Raw genomic sequence first — 21925 nt, forward strand, 5'->3', positions numbered from 1 at the left:
AGACTAACAGATTTATTTGAGCATAAGCTTTCATGGGTAAAAACCTCACTTCTTCAGATGCATGGAGTGAAAGTTACAGATGCAGACATAAATATACTGACACATGAAGAGAAGGGAGTTACCTCACAAGTGGAGAATCAGTGCTGACAGGGCCAATTCGATCAGGGTGGATGTAGTCCACTCCCAACAATAGATGAGGAGGTGTCAATTCCAGGAGAGGCAAAGCTGCTTCTGTAATGAGTCAGCCACTCCCAATCCCTATTCAAGCCAAATTAATGGTGTTAAATTTGCAAATTAATTTTAGTTCTGCTTTGTTTCTCTTTGAAGTCTGTTTCTGAAGTTTTTTTGTTCAAGTATAGCTATTTTCAAATCTGTTATAGACTGTCCAGGAAGATTGAAGTGTTTTCCCACTGGCTTTTGTGCGTTACCGTTTCTGATGTCCGATTTGTGTCCATTTATTCTTTTACGTAGGACTGTCCGGTTTGGCCAATGTACATGGCACAGGGGCATTGCTGGTACATGATGGCATATATAACATCAGTAGACATGCAGGTGAATGAGCCTCTGATGGTGTGGCTGATGTGGTTGGGTCCTCTGATGATGTCACTAGAGTAGATATGGGGATGGGATTGTCGCTGCTCATACAAGCCCTGTCTGCCCCCCCCCCAAAGCTCTGCCTCCACTCTTGTATGGGGCTGGCATTGCTGCTCCCCCCCACATTCCTCCGCACCCCACTTTTTTGGCACAAGTGGGCATTTGCTCTTGTGATCAACTGATCAAGTTGGCAAGAGCAAATGGGACAAATGCCTACTTTTGCCAAAAAAGTCAGGAAGGCCGGAACTGCGCTTAAAAAAGGGACTGTCCAAACCAAACCGGGTCTAGGGTCACCCTATATATAAACTACTTGTAGGGTTTAATGAAAAGAAAATCCCCTCTGCTCCGTGTGAGTGTATGTGTGTGTGTGAGAAGGGCTTTAAGTTGTACTGATGAAAAGTGCTATATACACACCTACACAAATACAGAGTTTTCTCTCCCTCACACACTCTCTTTCGCTCACACACACTGTATGGATACAAAGACGCGAACTAGACTCAGGCATGGAAAGCACGTTCACCGGGCTTCAGCAGAGCAGTACTCTAGCCATTGTAACAATTTTATTGTAAAGTTTCGCACGCCCTGAAGAAGTTTACATGCACAATCTGGAATGTACACCCAAGAGAAAGGAAGGCTCGGGGGAATGGCTTCTGGAGGAAGGGCTCGGCTTAATTGCAGCCCCTGATCTCGTTCCGTTTCTTTCACCTCGGCCTCCCAGTCACTTTCACTTTGCAGCGGGACCACCCCCTCTAGCGAACGCTCCCCGGAGCTTAATTACACTCGCTGCCACTACGTGTCGCTGTTGTCAGCGCCTGCCTAGGGGATGGCACCGTGTTCACGGCTTGCCTGACACAAGTGTAGCAGGAGAAGGGGAGAGGGCGAGGGGACCGCTCTGGCTTTCCAGCTCCTAGCTTCACCTACCGATCGAGGTACACAGGCGCTGGGGGGCGTCCCCTCCCCTGCGTGGAGAATATGCGCCCCCCCCCCCCCCCGGCTCGATCCGACTGGATAGGTGTCTGTTCGCTGCTGCGAGGGTGAGGTTTAGCCACGCAGTAAAAGCAAACAGAAAAGTTCAGCTGGATCATGTTTCAGCATCAGCCCCTGCCCCCCTTTCAGTGCGTTTTTTTGAGGCTGGGTGGGTGAGTATTAATGTGGCAGGATTCCGACTTAGGGGGCAGGGTTTTGCTGGGTGTCTCAAGGGGGCAGTGGGAAAGCTCTCTGCCCCGCGGCACTCCCCGCCGTGTGTGTGTGTGTGTGTGTGGGGGGGGGGGGGGACCGGGAGCGGCTCCGCTTGGGACAGCGTCCGCGCGGGATCGCGGCGCCTCGCTCCCCGGGCTGGCTGGGGGGGGGGGGGGGGGATTTCCAGTCACGGCTCCTAGCGCTGGAGAATTACCCTTTACCAGAATAACTGAGGGAGGCAGATGCCGGCTCCTACCCAACGCTCCCGCGGCCACCTAACCGCAGACTTCCCGACTGAGGTGCCGCGCAGCTCCGCCCCAGACAGACGGACGGACGGACAGAAAGTTCCTGGCAACCACGCAGCTTCCCCCCGCGTGACCGCCAAGGCGCGCAGGCGGCGGCGCGGGGTCCGACGGGGGCCGGCGGACGGGGCTCGGCGCGGCGGGCGATGCCGAGGTCAGAGGCGCCTCCGCGCTTTCCCCGTTAAAGGCAGGGGCACAGCCCCACTCGGGACCGGCTCCTTACGTCGGCGCGAAGCTGAGGAGCGAGCGAGCCTGCACTGGGGAAGGGGGGGCTCGCCGGGTTGCCAAGCGGACTTTTGTTGCTTTCCTCCCACTTGCGAGTGACTCGATCCCATCTGCCGGAGCCGCCGCCTCGTGTATGTCCCGTAGCCTTTATAAGCGGCGGCGCCGGGGCTGGCCGCCATGGAGTAGCTTGTGGACGCAGCCTGTGCACCGGGACGGGGCGGGGGGCAACAAGGAAACTCCGGCACCGCGGGCTGCTCCTGCCGTGGGGGGAGCGAGCCAGGGCGGGCCGGGGCGGCGCGGGGGAAGCAGAGACAGGTAACGGCGGTGCCGGGCTGGCGGGGCGGCGCTGGGGCCAAGCGCTTCCCGCGAAGGTCAGACCCGGAGAGCCGGGCGCGCCAGGGATCAGCCGCGGGGCTGCTGCCGGCCGGCGCGGGAGGGTTACGCGACAGAGGCAAGGCAGGTGCGAGGCGCCTTCCCCTCTCCGGGTGCTTTAGGAGCCGGGAGGGGACTGAGCGCCGCTGGGCTCCCACGTGCCTTCCTTCCCTCTGCTGGGGCAGACTCGTGCCCGGGCCCTTGCGGTGAGACTGCGCAGGAGCTTCTCGACTTCCCTAGGGCAGGAGGGACGGACTGCGCTGGGTCCCCAGGCTCCGGCAGGGCAGCAGGCACAGCCCGCTCGTTTGCAAGCCCCTGGGGAGCAGGCTGCCTCTCTGGGCAATGGGTCCCCAGCGCCCTGTTGCCGCAGCCGGGTAGCGGGAAGCGGTGACTGCGCATGCCGGGGGGGGGGGGGGGGGGTTAAACTTCACTCACGCCAGCGCTTGGACTGGCTGGGCAATGAACGCTCGCCTGTGGCTGTAGCAGTCAGAGCGGGTGTTAAGGTGCAAGTTTTGGAAAAGTTTCCGCAGCGGGCTGTTCCCTACTGCCTCTCGCTGGGCGGGCAGACGCCTCTGTTTACACAATTGCCCGCCGCCGGGATTTACTCTGCTGTGTTTCAGCGCTCAGGGATTACCCTCTGCTGCCACGCTGGAGATAAGAAGTGGGGGTGGGATAGGAAGGGCCAGGGGAGTCCTAGGAGTGTGCTCCTCCGTGCAGCCGCCTCGCTCTCTCCATCGGTGTAGGCTACAGTGACTTTTAAGAATGCCTTTCCTCTGGATCTGTGCGAGTCCCCCTTGCCTGGGCACTTCGGAGTCAGCACTGGCTGGACTTGTGTAAAACGTGAAGGCAGCATGGGAGTACTTTGACTCCTGTAGCTTTCGGGCGGCTGAGCGGCTCTCTAGTCCGCACTGCAGGCGAGAATAAAGTTGCTGCTGGCAGGGCAAGTAAAAGGCAGATTGGGTCATCTCCTCAACTGGTGCAAATCCTCTGACTTCACTTGAGCCCCGCCAATTTGCACCAGTTGGGAATCTGGTCCATTTTAAAATCTAAGGAGGTGGTGGGAGGGAGGAAACAAGGCACCCTGATTACATAATGTGCAAAGTAGCCTCTTTGCTCTTCCCCTGTAGTATTTCTGATTTCACCCCCGTGACTCGCCCTCCCCCCACCCCCATTTTTCTCTTTCAGTGAAATAGGAGTCCCCCCAAAGTGGATCATTTCTTTTCCTCTGATCATTCACTCTCCAGTTCAGACTTGCAATGAGTGGACTGAGGTCTCCTGTGCTGCTGGTGCTGGTGCTCTTAATGTTGTCAGCAGGTTATTGCAAAGAGAGAACTGACTCCATAGACCTAAAAGACAGGCAAAGCCTCTTCAATCTCATCATGGAGATTATTCAGGAACTGAAAAGGTACCACATGGAAGAGGACAACGGGGTGCAATACTTCTCCAACCACGATTATACTTTAGACCGAAGAGAAGTAGCTGATTATGGAGAGTACCAGGACGAGCAGAGAGCTGGTAAGTCTGCTCCTTTCCTTTCCTGGCAACTTTGCTCCCCTTGAAGGGGAAATCAGGCATCACTGTGCTAGTTCTTATAGGAGGTGCAAACCCCCTCAGGAGATCTGCAGACTTGCTTCAAAAATACAGAGGATTCCTACACAAGAAACTGCCTTTGAAAATCCCAGCGTAGAACTCCACTCTCACTTCAGTCTAATGTACTTCAGAAATGCATTAAGTTCAAAGCCAGAGCTGCATGAGTTTTGGTTTTATACACTTTATATTTATAAAGAAGAACAGTGAGATGGACTGGGGTAAAAAAATCAGGGATGAAAAGTCCTGTTTATCCTAGGTCATCTAGTCCAAGGGCCTGTCTTGTGGATTATACTGTTTTAAATAGCCCTGGATTTGACCATCTTGCCATCTCTCTGGGGAGACTCCACAACCTAATAGATCCCACACCTGGAAGTTTTTCCTGCTAGGCAGCGTCATTCCCCTTTTTGCTAACCTTATTCATTCCTTTAGCTTTTTGGTACTTGCACCTTTCAAATATTTGTCAATTTCATCATTTGTCCCTCACCACCATAGATTTTAATTCTTTCCTCCTAAATCAGCCCCTACGCCATTCTAATAATTTGAGTTGCTTTTCTTCAAGCTCTCTCCAGTCAGTATTGTTTCTGGTAATAAGGTTTTTCAGAATTGTATGTAATATCCCAGATGCAGTCACATCAGACTGATGTAGAGAAGGGACAGTTATATGCCTGTTTCATGATATCCTGCTTCTATGCATGCAGCTCAAAATTGAATTGGCCTTTCTTGCTTCCCTATTGCATTGTAAATTCATGTCTAGTTTGTTGTTCACCATCTCTCCTAAACAGAACTACTGCCTCTCAATTTTCCTCTTCCCTTGAGTATCTAGGTTTGGGATTATTTTTCACTAGAAATTTCAGTTTACACTTTCCGAGATGGATCTCATTTTGTTATTTTCTACCCATCTCTTTTGATGTCTCTAGACCCCTTTGTATCTTCTCTTTGTACTCAAAGTATTCACAGCTGCTCTTAATTTGGTGTCATGACTGTCATTAAAATGTGATTTTTAGCCCCTAATCTAAATAATTAGTGAAGATATTAAATAAAACAACCTAACAGTTCCCCATAAACTCAGAACAATAAGAACTGGTTCCTTTTTCTTAATATATGGTACAAGCTTAATGGGCCAAGTAACCAGTGCACTCTTGCTACAGTTGCACAGAGTAGTTAAGCAAAGCCAGCTGTAAACCCAGTTTTACAAGGAGGTTAAGCAGAGTTTATGGCCGTCCTGCATAAGCAAATCAGTGCAAAGCATCTGTCATGTACTGATGAATATGGCTCAATGAGAAAATCACTTCAGAAACAGACTAGTTGGTACAAGTGTCATTGGCTCTTGAAAGGGATGTTTTATTATTATTGTTATTATAATGGAATTTATTCCCAGAAAAGCTGCTGCCACTGAAAAGAAACTATTGCTTGGAGCCCTCCTTTATTTCAGTCTTAGCATCACTTTCCCAGCGCGTCTGTCCCATGGGAAACTTCTGAGAGAAGCATGTAAGCTTTCAATGCTTGTCATGACACAATTAGGTCAAATATGATATGGTAAATTTTACTCAGACTGACTAAAGTTAGAAGTAAACGAAGAATGACTTTTGAGAAATTTCTAAGCTCACCAGTGAATCAGATCTGGGTGGAAATGTTCTCTGATTTAAATGTGATAAGAGGTGCCTGGGGAATGAAAAGGCTGTGTAGGCATTTATGGTCAAATAAATAAAGTACAGTATCATATGCAATCAATGTGTCAGCATAGAGTTAGTAACTGAAAGCAATCAAAGATAACTGTAAAACAAGACACAAACAAGGGTTGACGCTAACATGGATTTCAGTAAACCAGTTTCATTTTGGCATCTGCTGAACACAAAATCCAGAGAAGCAAACCACAAGAGTGGGGAAAAGCAATTTGTTTTTTATATTCCTTTCCTGTGAATTTTATTTAATGCTAGAGATAAAACAAGGACTGTTTCTAGATTTCCTGTAAATATAACAATTCGATCTCATGTTCACAATAGTTATTTCAGATAGTGCTTGTCAATACTTGCCTGTGTGACAAAACCATGCAGGTGCTTGTAGGAGAATGTTGCATAGACAGCCACAGAGCAGCCCAGAGAGCATTCCCTGGTGTGTCTTTGAACCTTTACCCCTGGTAGAGTCTGCACGGTTTCTAAGCACCAGTGATCTTAAAGACCTAGATAAGGGGTAGCCAAAATGTGGCCCACAGAGCCCTACAATGACAGTGACTCATGCTTACTCTCATTTTTATGTGATTGTGGTGGGGCTGCTGGACACTAACGGTCCCAGCATTGTAATGCTCCATAGTCCTTTTAGCCGTCTCGCTATATGAAAGATAAAGGCAGCTGCAACTTGTTCCACTTTATGGCTCTCAATCTCCTAGTAAACAGTTATTCTGAGTCTCAGCTGAGCAAAATTTTGGCATCTCCTGTGGTTGCCCTACCATCCTGGACAAGTATATTTGCAGTGGAGTATAATTACTACTTTTTTTTCCCCCCAACAGAAATAGTTCCTAGAGATTTGAGGATGAAAGACAAGTTTTTAAAGCATTTAACAGGTAAATTTAGATTTTGCACTGTATCCATCATTTCATACACATACCACCTAAGCCCCACTTCCCTTCTGGTAGGCCTTTTGTGCTGTGTTGACTCATGAGTTGTTCTTTTTCTGTATTTCAGGTCCTCTCTATTTTAGTCCAAAATGCAGTAAACACTTTCATCGGCTTTATCACAATACAAGAGACTGCACCATCCCAGCTTGTAAGTGCCATAAACCAAAACTAACTTTTTAAAAAAAGAAAGCTATTAATTGGGGTGGCTACAGGAGATAATAGTGGCAATACTGTGCAACTATACACTGCCTTTCACTTAAAGGGTTCAGAGTGCTTTATGGATACTTATTGATCTTCACCTCCTGCCTGTGAGGTAAGTATTATCATTCTCAGTTTAGAGATGAAAAAATTGAGGCACAGAATTTCCAGTGGATATACTGTGTAAAATGATGGTTAAAACTGCTTTCTAGGATTCCAGGTTTATTGTCCCTTGATGTCTCCAAATCAAGTGCACTCAGTTTACCAGAAAAAAATTAATTGCTAGTGCTGCAAACTTAACCTGGGATCTGAACGCCAAGTGGGGCTATTTCCTTTTCATGCATCATCACTTGTAACACATACTCTACAGACAAATTATGGCATGTTACATTTTGGCAACTTCCTGTTCTTCCAATTATGCCCTCAATGGCATCTTTGAAACCCTCTTGCCTTCCTCCAGTACATTTCCTAGTGCTTTGTGTGGTTTGGTAGTATCATAGATTTTAAAGGTCAGGTTTTATATATCAAGAACTACTGACACTTTAACTGTAACCCAGGCTGCTAGCTGTAGGACTGCAGGAGGTCTTTAACTGAGCACGTGAGCAATCTTTGAATAATTCCTTTTCCATCTGCACTGCACAGATTGTACTGTACACAAAACAGATCACTTGACTGAACTTTGTAGGTATGAAACATTGTCTACCGTGACTGCTTCAGTTTTACTCATTACAACACCACCACTTCTTATCTGTGTAACAAGACTATGCAAAGATCTAAAGAATATATTGTAGGGAACTATCCTATACTGCCGGAGGAAACAAGATGTAACTAGTCTTTTCTTTTAATTCTATGAACTCAAAGATATTTGGACACCTAACTTCTATTCATTTCAATAAGAGTTAGATACCTTTGAAGATCTGAGCCTCTAAGACTTTATTGCTCTGTTCCTCAATTGTTCGAGAAGGACAATTAGTTGGAGGACTGCACTATTATTTATCTTAGTATTAGTTCACTGAGAGCTGCATTTCAATGATGGGACAGTGCCATTTCAAACACCTAATTTGCACAATCAAATGCCATGATTGCAGCTTCAGATCCCGTACTTGTGCACACCATAGCTAGTTAGATGTATAACTGGCCATATATTCATACACACAAGCTGTCTGCATGCACAATTTTGCTGTTTGTGCACAGAACCAAACAATTTGCAAAGAAAATGCACAGCAAATAGGCATCTAATATTTGAATGGTAATTCTTAAGCATATGGGGCCAAGGTCTACCCTGTTATAACCTAAGTCTTTAAATTAAAGTACTTACTAAAGTTAATTATGATAATTTGCACAGCACCTCTATCAATTTTATTTTATTTTTTGAAACCAAAATTAGTGATTTTAGCAGTGTCATTAAGTTATTGCATTTATGGTTTTTTTCATGGCAGACTATAAAAGATGTGCCAGGCTTCTTACTCGGTTGGCAGTAAGTCCAATATGCATGGAAGGATAAGGTAAGCTTTTTGAGAGAGGTAATAACATTCTACTGCATAGCAAAGCTGTGGATTTTGCATTGTGGACATAAAAAATTCATGAGTGTAAAAACAATCTTCCTTTGGCTAAGGTATTCCCTTTTCAGAGCACTTGACATAACTATCTTAATCTGGGAAAATACTGGCCATAAATAAAGGGTACCCCCTACTGGAAGGCATTATAAAGACCCACAGACATCAGCTGTGAATTATTCGTAGCAGTATGCAGTTAGCAGATAGTGACCTTGCTTTTATAGAACAAAACACAGCAGCCATAGCTGATTTTTTTTCAAGTGGACTCAATGTACAATTCTGTGTACTGGCACTGGCTGCCCTTTCACATGCACAGCTTTAAATGTATTAGGTACATTTTAATATGGATTAATATACACATGCAAGTTTTTAAAACATAGATGTCATTGGTATTTTTAGAATAATTCAGTTACCATTTACTTAAAACATTAAAAAACCCCAATATGTATGTTACTCAGATTTCTTTGGATTTCCATTATGTTCAACTTCTACTCCAAGGAGTTATTTTTTCTTGATGCACATGCTTAACTCTTTTTAGAGAGAATGGGAATTTCAGTGCACAAAAGGAAGAAAGTCCTCCCAAAATATCTATACCTCTAGGAGTTGACATCTTGTACACAAAGACTAGTCCATGTCCTCTCCCCCGTCAGCTGAGACAAAAATACAGTTGTATGTGATTTGAGAATTTTTAATAAATTCTATATTTTAGTTTTCCCTGGATATTAATATAATATAAAGTCACTAAATGAAGGTGGCAGGTCAGAATTAGGACTTCAAATTCAGCCCAAATCTTTCCTCATGTTTCTTGCCTCTCTGACTTTCTTCCCTATTTTTCTGTTCATACAAGAGATAGCTTTACAAGTAAACCAAACCAGCCACAAATCAGGTCTGTAGGTTCCTGAGGTCCTATAGCTGGAGAACTGCCCCCTTTTCTGAAAGCTTCATTTACCCTTAGTAATGTAGTCACGGAGGCAACTCCATGATCCAGATCTTGCCTGGTTAAGGGAGAAATCACAGAACCTATTGCATATGGCACTTAGGCTCATGAGACTGATGTTGGGTATGTGAGGTAAATTCCTTGTTCTAGGTAAGGGAACTCTGCAGTTCTAAGGTAGTGAATTGTGCAATTCAGGGAGCTAGTTGGCACCTATCATCCATACAGTCTACTGCAAGACACAGATGGAATGGTACTGCTACAAATACCTGCCAGTAAGCATAGATGGGGGAGCACACCCTAAAATGCATTATTTCTTTTCCCCTTTCCCTGAAAGTCTCTCTGCATCAACACCTCCCACTGGCATTTTATGAGTTTTCAGGGTGAGAAGGGACAGCTTCTTTCAGGGGCACTTGTCCACTCTGAAACTTGGAGAGTTTCTATTAGAAAATCCATAATGCCAGGGGCTCAGACTCTCCTGAGAATGGGACATAAGGCGCAACCTCTGTTGGGTTGTCACTGATAGCAGCATAATTCTTGAGTGATTTGCTTTAGTGGGAAGGAGGACTGATTGTCATCACAGGTGCCTCAATATTTATAGATTTCACTAGCAAACTTGGAAGATCTATAGAGGACCATTCTTCCCCATAGAGATAATGCACTGAAACTGCCGCACAGTTCAACTTTTCCATGTAAGATACCTCCTCCTGTGGAAAAGCATGGTGGGGCTGTCATCATGTCCCATCAGCTCCCCGGAAGGAGCTCTGAGGAAGATCGTTCTCTTGCTCTTTTACACAAGCCCATCAAACCCATCTCTGTGCAGGCTGTGGATAATTTCTGTTGGAGCCAGCATTCTAGGTGCTTTTAAGAGATATTCAAAATTTTGCAACATAATGCCAATTAAATACATATACATACCAAACTGTAAAACCCATATCATATACTTAAGATAATTTAGCTAATAATCAAGCTCTAATAATCAGAATAAACAGCTGATATACAAGATAATAGAATGTAAACACGTCTTGCTTTTGCTGTCATCTTAGTAGCTACTAGTAAATCAAGAGTTAAGACAAACATTAAACATCAGGAACAAGGTTTTGCTTTGTTCTACCACTCTAAAGCAGTTACTTATGTGGAATTATTCCAGATTTACATGGGTCTAAAAGAGAGTGGAATTTGGCTCTAAATTCATAGTAGTTATAATGATGATAGATCTTTGGAATATTTTGCCACATTATGAGACATGTTTCATGTATACTCTTTCACTTTCCCTCACAATTTATACTCCAAATCCTCCCCCCCCCCCCCCATTTCATACTGCATCCTAAATTTAAGACAAAATTCATGGATGTATTCTTAATAAAAGTGCACAGCGATACATGGCTGCCTTTCCTCATTCGTTATTGCCATGCTAGCTTAAGTAGTGGTGTATAGGCAGTGATCACACATTTGGAAACGAATGAACCATACACTTGGAGGGCCCATTCTAGCAAAGCACTTAAGCATGTGCTTAACTTTCAACTCATGCTCAATGCTTTCCTGAATTAGGGCCTGAGGATAAGAGGACAAATTATGAAAATTCAGGAGAACTTTGAGATCTACAATATGTTTCTCTTCAATTTTAAAAAGAGGCTCTCTTGTTCTCAGTGGTGGGGAGTGGTTGCCTGCCTGCACTCACATCCTGCTATGGATAATACACCTTTTTATTCCACAAGTTTAATATGACCGCACTGTAAATTCTTAGTTATCTTTAAATCATGCTTTTGGGCACCTCTACCTAGTGGGAGATAGAAACAAACTCTTCATGGGGGCTGGTTATTCCATAAGTGCAGGGCTTCTTGCATATTCCTCTGAAGCATCTGGTACTAGCACCTGTCAGAGACAGGACACTGATAGAAGAACCACTGGTCTGATTCAGCATGAAAATACCCATGGTCCAAACTAATTAAATGACATTATTTTCAATTTCCATGTCTGGAGTATTTTCTTTATACAAGTCAAAACAGTAAGAGCTAGGGATTACTATATTACCTGGTGCTTTTCATTAGTAGATATCACAGTGCTTTACAAAGAAAAGTCAAGTTTCATTATCCCTATTTTTGGTACTTTCTGTCTTGCTCAGTAGTTCCCACTTTTATTTCATTCATCCCTTCCTGGCAGCAGGCTATGGATGTATTAACGCTAGTGACTGTTTGGAAAGCTGGCAGGTAGCTTTTGCTTATTTGCTTTGGAGATGCATGGACATATGTCCATGTTTTGAGATTATTTTGGAAAAAGGTTAGATTTGTTTTGGATTTCTACTCACAACATGTTCGGGATTATCACAACTTCAAGGTAGGCAGGAGGCTTCAGATTCCAGGAGGGAGATAAAATCAGTAGACACAAAGACAGCATTTAAACAATTGTTTCAGTGACAATACTTAACATTATGTACAATTTCTGCATAATACAGTCTTGAACAAAGGTGGATATTCACTAGCAAACCCAGCACAAGTTAGGCTGTGTGCTCTCAGGTTCAACAAAAGATTCTTAACATCCCTCTCTGCCATCAGATTCATAGAGCGACAAAAATCAATCTCGAGCAGTAGGAGTTCATTTACAGGTGCCAAAAAGGTTTAACCACATCCTCAATGAGAACATAGTCTCCTTTGTTCTTTGCTCAGCTGTTTATCTTAGACACTTGCACCACTGGCTGTCTATCCTTCCTTGTGAATTTTGGACACTTAAGATTTTTAGAAGTGACTAGTGATTTTGGGTGCCCAAACTGAGGCACCATAAAAGGGTCCAATTATCAGAAAGTGTATGTCATCCATCCTCTGAAAATCAGGCCCCTTTAAGGTGTCAGGTGAAGAATCTTAAAATTGTGGCACCCCAAACACTTTTGAAAATCTTGGCTGGTGTCTGATTGCTATTCATTGTGAAGCAGAATAGCCTGACATTAAGTGTTATCTTTAGGCTTAATTTTTGGCTGGATTTCTAGCTCTTCAGTATGCACAACTCCTTTGTGCCTGTGAGTTTCCCATCCAGTTCCACAACTTGCATGTGGGGAAATCCCTGATTGCATGTGCACCTATCAAGCCACATGCAACTATGATCATACTTTTGAGGTGAAAAATACGATTCCCTGGGGTAGAGCCACAATGTCAGAGACAGGGGCCTGTTAAATATTTTGTATACGGCTTGCTTTTTCTACTTGACTATAGTAAAACCGTAACATGCATATCATATTAGCCATCTCCCTTTTAGAGCATAATGAATTTTCTTAACATCTACTGAACTTCACAATGCAATGAGCCCTGAATATTACACCCTTCTGTAATTTTTTTTATTTTAACTGTTTAGCTATTAACTATTATCTTCATAAACAAATATAATTAACAAGTATTTACTAAAAAAATGGAGAATAAGGTTATAGTAATTCTTTATCTAAAACTTTTTTTTCCATCCAGCCACTTGATAGGACTAAAGATTTTTTTAAATGGCAGCTGTAAAGAAATAAAAATGCTTGAAATGTACAACATAGCAAGAGAATGCAATTGATACATCTTTAAATTAGAAAAATCAAAAGTCCCAACTATTAGTGAATCTAGGAGTAGTAAACTAAGGCTAAAAAAATAACTTTAATACCATGTAACAAGAAAGCATCATGATCAGCCAGTGAAATTTTTTCTAGTGAGGTACAGTAATTATAGTTTTCAAAGAAAAATAAGATCATTTTATAGTAAGGGAAACACTACTTTCTGCTTAAAGATGTAGGTTTCAATAGGGCAAGAATAGACCTTAAATCATATGGTATATAAATATCATAGGATGGTATATAGTATTCTTCTTAGCAGCATCTTAAAACTGGATGATGATAGTATTCTTTTGATGCACAGCTCAAGGACTGTAAGAACTTTTAATAACAATTTTTATCTAATGTGTTAACATTTGGTTATCTTCATGAAAGTTATCAATTCAGAGCTGTTAGAAATGCAACATAATACTTGAGATTTTTAAATGTACAAATTGGAAAACTGAAATACTGGTGTGTAGTGTGTTTTAGTCATTATTTCACAATTTCTAAATCAGAGCTGGGGTTCTTCTAAAAATGTACTGGAAATTACTTTCAACTGATGAGCACAGATCTCCCCCCCCCCCCCCCCCCCCCCCCCCGCCAGCCTCTTATTCAAAGCCTCAAACAGAACAGAATTAAATGTCAGTCATCTACTCACACAAGCCCTGTTTTGCATAAACTTCAGCGTAAGTTTGTTTCACAGCCATGGGCCCTCTGCCAAGATACCTATGATACCTATTTCTGCAAGGTGTACCCTGATCTGTCAAATACAGTATCATGGACATAAGCCACCAAAACAGGCTGTTTGGAAACAACTGCTGAGGTAACAGGCCCCAGATGATTTAGACTTTGTAGGTGAGGACCAGATCTTTGAACTGGACACTCAACTAGCTAGGCATTACTTGGTTAATACCATGTATAACATTACAGCTTTGTTACCTCCAAGGTGTGAACCACTGCAGTTAGAGCCTCATCCTACAGAAAAGTAGTTTCCTAGGCACTCACAGGTGGAAAATAAGGATTTCTGACCAGTGTTGCAATCTGGAATCCTACAGTGGCATAGGATTCTACAGACTGTGTGCCGCAGCTGTCAGGCTGATTAGACTGGGGCCTTCTAATGTCCTACAATTCTATTTTATCTGTCACAGCTCATCACTGAACCAGGTTCTGTGTAGTCAGTCATGCTGGATGGATAACAGGATGCTATGGCAGCATAACTTTAAATTTCTTGATTTTTGGTGCTGCTTAAATCTTAACCATCATGCTGAATATAGTTTCTTGTAATATAAAAGGAAATAAAAAAGGATGAAATGAAAGTGGCCTATTTGATTTTGCAGTCAAAGGGCATTCAGGGTCTCCAGCAGAATGACAGACTGAGCCCTGGTCTACATTACAAACTTATGTCGGTATAACTATGTCATCCAGCGGTGTAGAAAGCGCTATGTCAATGGGAGGGCTTCTCCAGTCAACATAGCTACTGCCTCTCAAAGAGGTGGAGTACTTAAGCCAATGGGAGAAAAAGTAAAAAGCATGTTCAGTAAGCACTGTCAGCGTACAGGAGTCCTAAGTGTTCTCTCAGCCGAGTCCTAGTCTATAGCAAAGTTGAGGTATTTAGTTGCTTGCAGCAGTCTAGTTCAAAATTTCAAAGATGTGGGGAATTTTGCAGCATTAGGATATCAGAGGAAGGTAACTACTAGCCAATTTTTGGCCCCTTAAGTGGGTTTCTGAAAAGGTAGGGGAAACAGGAATGAAGGTGTGATGTGCCTCAGCATAGAGCATCAGACATCCTCAAAGTCTAATAAGATATCCAGACAAACACACATGTAAGTCTGAAAATCCCACTCTACACCTATCAGTTTCAAGGAAGCTGCACCTATTTTCCCCCCCTGTGGTCCATTAAGGACACCCACTTAAAGGTTTCCAGCTCCTAGCAGTCATGTCTCTTGGGCAGAGAGCCGCGTCTCATTCTTTACTAATCAGGGGTTCTTTAAAGCTGCAGTTCCCTGCCTACACTATGATATCCACAGGAAGACAGACTGCTTAAAAGGCTAGCATCTGTGCTTTGCTTTCTCTCCAGAAGCTATGCACAGTGCATTGCCCGCAATTATAAATTACCACACAGCTCTTTCTAAGCAAGCACACTTAAGGTGAAAGCATTACAGAGAAAGTATTACCAAAAAAAAAAATAAATAACCTACATGCATGCTAAAAAGTTTACCAGAGGTCACCCCCATTCCAACCTCAGGCTCTGGTAGATATGAATCCTTCAAAACCCACCACAACTGGGTTCTCCCTGTTGTTTCAAGTTCATAACTGTCTCCGATTCCAAACCTGAACCCAGGGTGGGCAGTTCAGTTGTTTCTTTATACTGTTAAGACCTTTGATCTCCAGTCTCCAGAAACAAGTAATTAGCAGATAAAGACCTCAGGGTGTAACTTCAAAAAAGGACAGCTTATTGCATAACCAGATGTAAGGAATTTGCATTAACCTCGCTTTCGGTATTCTCCAGGAAATCCATTTTACATTTATCCCATCGTTCGTTCTTGTCTGGCACATTTTCAGTATAGTTCTTTGAAATCCCAGGCCTCATATCACACTTTCCCTCCTAGAGAGATTCCATACAATTCCAGTCCACAATACATTTGCATTTAATATAATGGACTCCAACATACCTAAACTTAATTCAGTAAGGTCTCCAACTGATATGGCATATCTGTCACAATGCACACTTAAATTAGTAACTGTGTGCTATACACTATTTCCTATTTTTCAAACTTAGCAAAGCACAAATTCCTGATTAGCAATTTATATGCCAAATTAAACATTTTAAATTCCCCTGTCTGAGTTCTCAATGGAAAATGCCTCAATTTTATTAAACAAAGTTTTTTCATGCTTAGAAAAAAATTTTTTTAACCTCACCAAAAAAAAAAAAAAAAAAATCACTTTGGGGTTTAGAAGCAGCATGCATTTTCAGCTAATTTTTTCCTAGTGATTATGAGCCACTGAAAATAACTTAGAATGAAAAAGCCACATTCAATTAGAAGGGCCTGTCTACACACACAGTGAAACCAAAATAACTAAATTGGGTTTTATTAATTATTTGTATTGTGGTAGCACCTAAAAATCCCAGGCAAGGACCAGAACTCCACTGTGTACAAATGCAGAACATGAAAGCCATTGCTGCAAAAGGTTTACAATCCTGCTATTTTGATGCAAAGTTAATTTTTTACTGACTTGAGTTAACATCAAAATAGGATACTCAACTGAAAATAGAGTGTCAACACAGACTTGTACCAATATAATGAAAATATGTGAATTAAAAGTAATTTAATTATTTTGGTCCTGGTTTGTGTGTAGACAAGCTTTAAAATATTAGACCCTTAAAATTAGACATAAAAATAACTTGAGAACATGGAAAAATAAAATACACCAGTTAACCAGTTTGTGGGGGAGGGATAGCTCAGTGGTTTGAGCTTTGGCCTGATAAACCCAGGGTTGTGAGTTCAATCCTTGAGGGGGCCATTTAGGGATATGGGGCAAAAATTGGGGATTGGTCCTGCTTTGAGCAGGGGGTTGGACTAGATGACCTCCTGAGGTCCCTTCCAACCCTGATATTCTATGAACCTCTCATTTTGTAATAAATATCCATTAAAATGCATACTGTTGCTTTGCCTGCAAAGCTGCATCATGGAGATAATACTAAACTTCACAGTAGTTACAATGCTATGCATAATTACAACTTTAAGTCTGATGGTAAATAAATACCACTCAGAGATAAGTGTTTTGATAAGCTTCCATATCTCAACTACTTTTGACTTAACATTTCTAGCCCATTAGGTAGTATCTACATTATTCAGCTACCAGGATTCAATATGATTCAGTATTAGTCATTACTTCTCAGGAGATGTTCAGAGAAGGGTTAATACTAACATTCTATAATTTGCTGGGGGGTGGGGTAGATTTCCAGCAAATAAAAGGTCCACTGTTACAATTCCTACTTGAGTTGTCCCACTGTAGTCAGACTATACTAGTAAGACTAGGTCTCAAAACACAATACTAAATTTTTTGCTGTCATCTCTCAAGATCTTTTCTTTGAACTGAGTAAAAAAACTCCTAATCATAACATAAGAGCTGCCACATAAACTCAGTGATCTATCTTGACCGGTATCCTATCTCTGACAGTGGCCCATATTAGAGCTTCAGGGGGAGTGTAACAGAACAGGGCAATTATGGAGTGATCCACCCCTGTATTCCACTCCTGGCTTTTGGTAGTCAGAGTTTTTGGGTCACTCTGAACATGGGGTTGTCTCCTCGTATGGAAGCTGTTCCATACCCGTGATCATCTCTGTTGCCCTTCTCGGTCTCTTTTCCAATTCGAATATACCTTTTTTGAAACAGGATGACCAGAAATGCACTCATTATTCAAGGTGTGGGCATACAATGGATTTATATAGTGGCATTAGGATATTTTCTGTCTTATTTTCTATGCCTTTCCCAATAGTTCCTAACCTTTTTCACTGCTGTTGAGCATTGAGCAGAAGTTTTCAGAGAACTATCCAAAATCTTTCTTGGCTGGAAATAGCTAATTTAGAACCCATTACTGTATGTGTACAGTTGGGATTATTTTTTTCAATATGCACTACTTTGCATTTATCAACACTGAATTTGATATTTTGTTGCCCAGTCACCCAATTTTTGTGAGATCCCTCTAATTTGTCGCAGTCTGCTTTGGACTTAACTACCTTGAATAATTTTGTATAGTCTGCAAACTTTGCTATTTCACTGTTCATCTCCCTTCCAGATCATTAATCAATATGATAAACAGCACAGGTCGCACTACAGAACTCTGAGGGACCCTACTGTTCACCTCTCTTTTGTGAAAACTGACCATTCATTTATTTCTACCCTTTCTTTTGTATGTCAACCAGTTACTGATCCATGTGAGGAATTTCTCTCTTATCCCATGGCTACTTTTATTTCTTTAAAAGCCTGAAAGATCTTGTCAAAGGCTTTCTGAAAATCCAAGCACACTATATAAACTAGATCATGCTTATCCACATGCTTGTCTATTCCCTCAAATAATTCTAATAGATTAGTGTGGCATGACTTCCCTTTACAAAAGTTGTGATGACTCTTTGATAATTCTGTTCTTATAGTTTCTACTATAAGTTTGCTAGTTTGCTTGATACACTAGTTTGCTTGATACACAGGTTAGGCTTACTGGTTTGTAATTTCCATAATCTCCTCTGACGCCCAGCATTACATTAGCCACCGGGCACAGAGGCGGATATCAGTAATTTTGTTACTAGTTCTGCAATTTCATATTTGAGTTCCTTCAGAACTCTTGGGTGAATACCATCTGGTCCTGGTGACTTACTGTTTTAGTCGATCAATGTGTTCTAAAACCTTTCCTACTAACACAATTTGGGACGTACTTCAGATTTGTTACCCACACCAGAGCTATTCTTTTTGGGCATCTCCCCCCACATCTGCTGCAGTGAAGACCGATGCAAAGAGTTAATTTAGCTTTTCTGCAATGGCCGTGTATTGAGTGCTCCCATTAACATCTCTGTCGATTAGTGGTCCCACTGCCTGCTTGGCAGGCTTCCTGCTTCTGCTGTATTTAAATAATTTTACTGTTAGTTTTTGCCTCAATGGGAGCATGCCTAGGCTCCTCAATCTTGATCCTGCCATTGGATCTATGTGGGCAGACCTTATGCCAAAACTATATTGGTAGTGAGATTTTAAGACTACAAAAATGACAGAACGTTAATAGCATTGTTGATATGTATTCAGATTTTGATTTCACTACTGCATTTAGAAATTGATTTATTCTGAAAAACTAAGCTTAAAGTATTAAATATTTAAAACAGTGGAATTTTGTAGTTTTCAAAATCTGTTTTCCAGGCATAGAGCATCAAAGAGATAGGAATAGCACAAAGAAGGATGCTTTTCCAAAACACTAATCTGTAAGGTTTCGTTAGTGAGTAGTGCGATATGAACAGAACAAGAAATGTACTACCAGATTTTCCAGAGACAGTTGTTGCAAAAATCTTTATTTACTAACTCTATTCAATCTGCCAGATGCATTTTAAACAGCTGAATTAAAATATGAAAATGATAAAAGGCAACTATCTTTTTTTTCCTTTTCCTTTTTTTTTTTTTAAACAGATATCACCATACAGAAAAGACACACCAAGAACCAGGAGAAGTGCCTTGGAAACCAACAGGGAAATAGAACTTAATACCTTTATAACATATTCCATTGTGAACAAGAGGGTTTATTTTTGCAGATTGACAGACTATTTCCCATAATTCTTTTAACTGTTTTGTATGTTTTCAACAGTTTGCAGATCTACATTCTTTACAGTAGTATAACTGCCAGTAGTACTTACTGCTCCATACTTAAAAGTACACTCCACATTTGATGTGTAGTGCTGCCAAAAATTACATGAACATGTACCCTTCAGCCAGAAATTAATGTTCTGTTGCTGAATTCTGAGACTTGGAGGGATGTTTGTTTATATACCCAGAACTCTTAATGAATCTACTCCACAGCAGTGGTTTTCACTTGATATTCTTCATGCTTATGCAATTAAGAGAGATTTTGGATAAAACAAACATGTTGGAGGGTCACATTGTACCCTTGGAGTACAAGTTACAAATTGCATGACAAATACAAAACACAATTCCAAGTGAACATGTTTTCTCAAGACAGAGGAGTGTGGATTTTGCATACACACACAAATATGCCATTAGTTTTCTGTTCAATAAATGTGTAAACATTCCAGCTAACGTGCAATATGTAAATACTGTAAATAACAAACATAAGTAATAAAGTGTTTGATATATTACATGATCTTCAATGTGTATTCTTTAAATGTCCCTTTAGAACAATGGTTTTCACAAACTAAACTCATGGTTACTCATGATGTTTTAGAGCAAAATAATCCGTAAATTATAATAAAATCCAATGCAAAATTATATCAGGAGCGTAACCTGTGAAAAGGTTAAACGAAGACTGCATCAGGAGGTCTCACTATGAATTTCACTTTTCTTTAAAATCACCTACCCAACACATCTGGTGCATGGGTCATTTTATTTATGACCAAAAAACCCAAACCAAAAACCACACACTATGGAGCATTTCTAATAAATGCACTCCAGACACACAAGTTTTGACACTTAAGCTTTCTTTCAAATAACCATCTATTTTACACAAGTCCTTTAAATCATATTAGACTGTATGGTATAAAACCTTTGAGTATGATACAAGTAACTGGGACTAGGATTCTCATAGAGTTTAAGGCCAGAAAGGACCTTTAGATCATCTTGTCTGACCTCCTGCATACCTCACACTATTAAATTCCATCTAAATACCCTATGTTGAGCCCAACAAAGTAAATTAAACCAAAGTACTTGAGTCCTCAGAAGACTAAACTAATGTGTGCCACAGGCAGTGAATAGGAGATACCAAGGTGCCACCAATGCCATGCCACAAAACTGATTAGGAGAGATATGCTCAGATGATCCTAGAAGGCAAACCACACCCCAGGCTGCAAAGGATGACAAAAAGTCTTCAAGGTTCCTGCCAAACTGACTTTGGGGAAATTCTTGTGATCAGTTACACCCTAGGCAGCTGAGGAAGACACACTAGCCAGTCATCTGAGACGGAAAATTATGTGTATCAAATCAGAGTGCATGTCCACCCTAACTAGGAACCTGCATCTAGCTGTGGCATATCTCTGATGCATCAGGGGAAGATGACCCCTTTACCCATGATAACTGATTTGGGAGGGAAATTCCTTCCTGACCCCCTGCAGGTGACCAGTTGAAGCCCTGCTGCATGAGATTAGATTATAATCATTATCAAATACAGAGCAATAGTGTTATGAGCAAACTGAAGACAATGTAAGCAAGCCTGTTCTCCCCAAGGCCTATGAAGGAAGGAGATTAACAACAGGGAGATTCATAGATTCACAGATTCCAAGGCCAGATGGCATCACCATGACTAGCTAGCCTGACATCCTGAACCTGAATTCTCCCAGAAACTGACTTCAAACATACCTTTCAGAAAAATATCTTTCTTCAAGGCTCCAAACAACAGTGAATCCACCACCTCCACTGACACTTCCCACTTAAATTTATGTTCCCAGTCAGTTGTGCTTAAACTTTTGAAAACTGGCCATTTGAAGATCCAAATATGCGCATTATTGGTTGGTGCCCCCACAAAGCACATATAACCACATCATGACCGCTGACATCATAAGTGCTAATTTTTAGGCCAGCAAAAAGTATGTATGCTGGCTAGCATATTATATGTCAGATTAATAACGTGTTATCCACACCATATGAATACGTATTAGTATGTATTAAGCACAAATATTGTAACAGTAATATAGCATAAACTGGCCTGTACCATAATCCTGTTCACTTATGCTAGGTATCTCATAACTCTTTGCAGTTGCTGAAGTAAGAATATGGTCTAAGCAGACAGGAAACCTGTCAAAAAATCAAGATACATTCATTTTATGTCTTAATACAAACTAGGGAAATACCTTCATGGACCAGTACCCGGAATGCTAGTCCAAAATAAAGATAGGAAGGAACAGAACAATAAGTTAAGGAATTGGGACAAAATGATGGGTTGGATTTTAGCGATGTGTAAAGAGATGTGTAAACTGTGAAATCATATAAATAATACCATCTAAAATGTATAACTTTGGGAGCACATCTTACGCTAAAGGTGAATGTAACATCTCTGCACAAGAGGGCTTCCCAGACACTGGCATCATATAGAAC

The 21925-nt window shown here is 41.8% G+C and overlaps 2 protein-coding genes across 4 annotated transcripts in view; one reads left to right on the plus strand and one right to left on the minus strand.

Annotated features, from left to right (window-relative positions):
• Positions 1-1437: 1437 nt before the first annotated feature.
• Positions 1438-19949, plus strand: ALKAL2 (ALK and LTK ligand 2). Of its 3 annotated transcripts, none has more exons than XM_073336171.1 (6): positions 1438-1523; positions 3858-4187; positions 6769-6822; positions 6944-7024; positions 8514-8579; positions 19295-19949. In XM_073336171.1, the coding sequence occupies exons 2-5, from the start codon at positions 3929-3931 to the stop codon at positions 8576-8578; spliced, it is 459 nt and encodes a 152-aa protein (XP_073192272.1). In that variant the 5' UTR covers positions 1438-1523; positions 3858-3928; the 3' UTR covers position 8579; positions 19295-19949. The 3 variants fall into 3 exon arrangements, with proteins under 3 accessions (XP_073192272.1, XP_073192271.1, XP_073192273.1); XM_073336170.1 differs by lacking the exon at positions 1438-1523 and adding an exon at positions 2187-2431; XM_073336172.1 differs by lacking the exons at positions 1438-1523; positions 6769-6822 and adding an exon at positions 2187-2431.
• The window catches only part of ACP1 (acid phosphatase 1), a 52768-nt gene continuing 36915 nt past the window's right edge, over positions 6073-21925 (minus strand). The window contains exons 6-7 of the mRNA XM_073336169.1: positions 11873-11913; positions 6073-10425 (exon numbers count right to left, since the gene is read on the minus strand). Coding sequence (XP_073192270.1) covers positions 10419-10425; positions 11873-11913 — 48 coding nt within the window. The 3' untranslated portion in view covers positions 6073-10418. The remainder of the gene's footprint in view (positions 10426-11872; positions 11914-21925) is intronic.

This window comes from Lepidochelys kempii, chromosome 3, assembly GCF_965140265.1.
Source record: "Lepidochelys kempii isolate rLepKem1 chromosome 3, rLepKem1.hap2, whole genome shotgun sequence".
Classification (NCBI taxonomy): Eukaryota; Metazoa; Chordata; order Testudines; family Cheloniidae; genus Lepidochelys; species Lepidochelys kempii.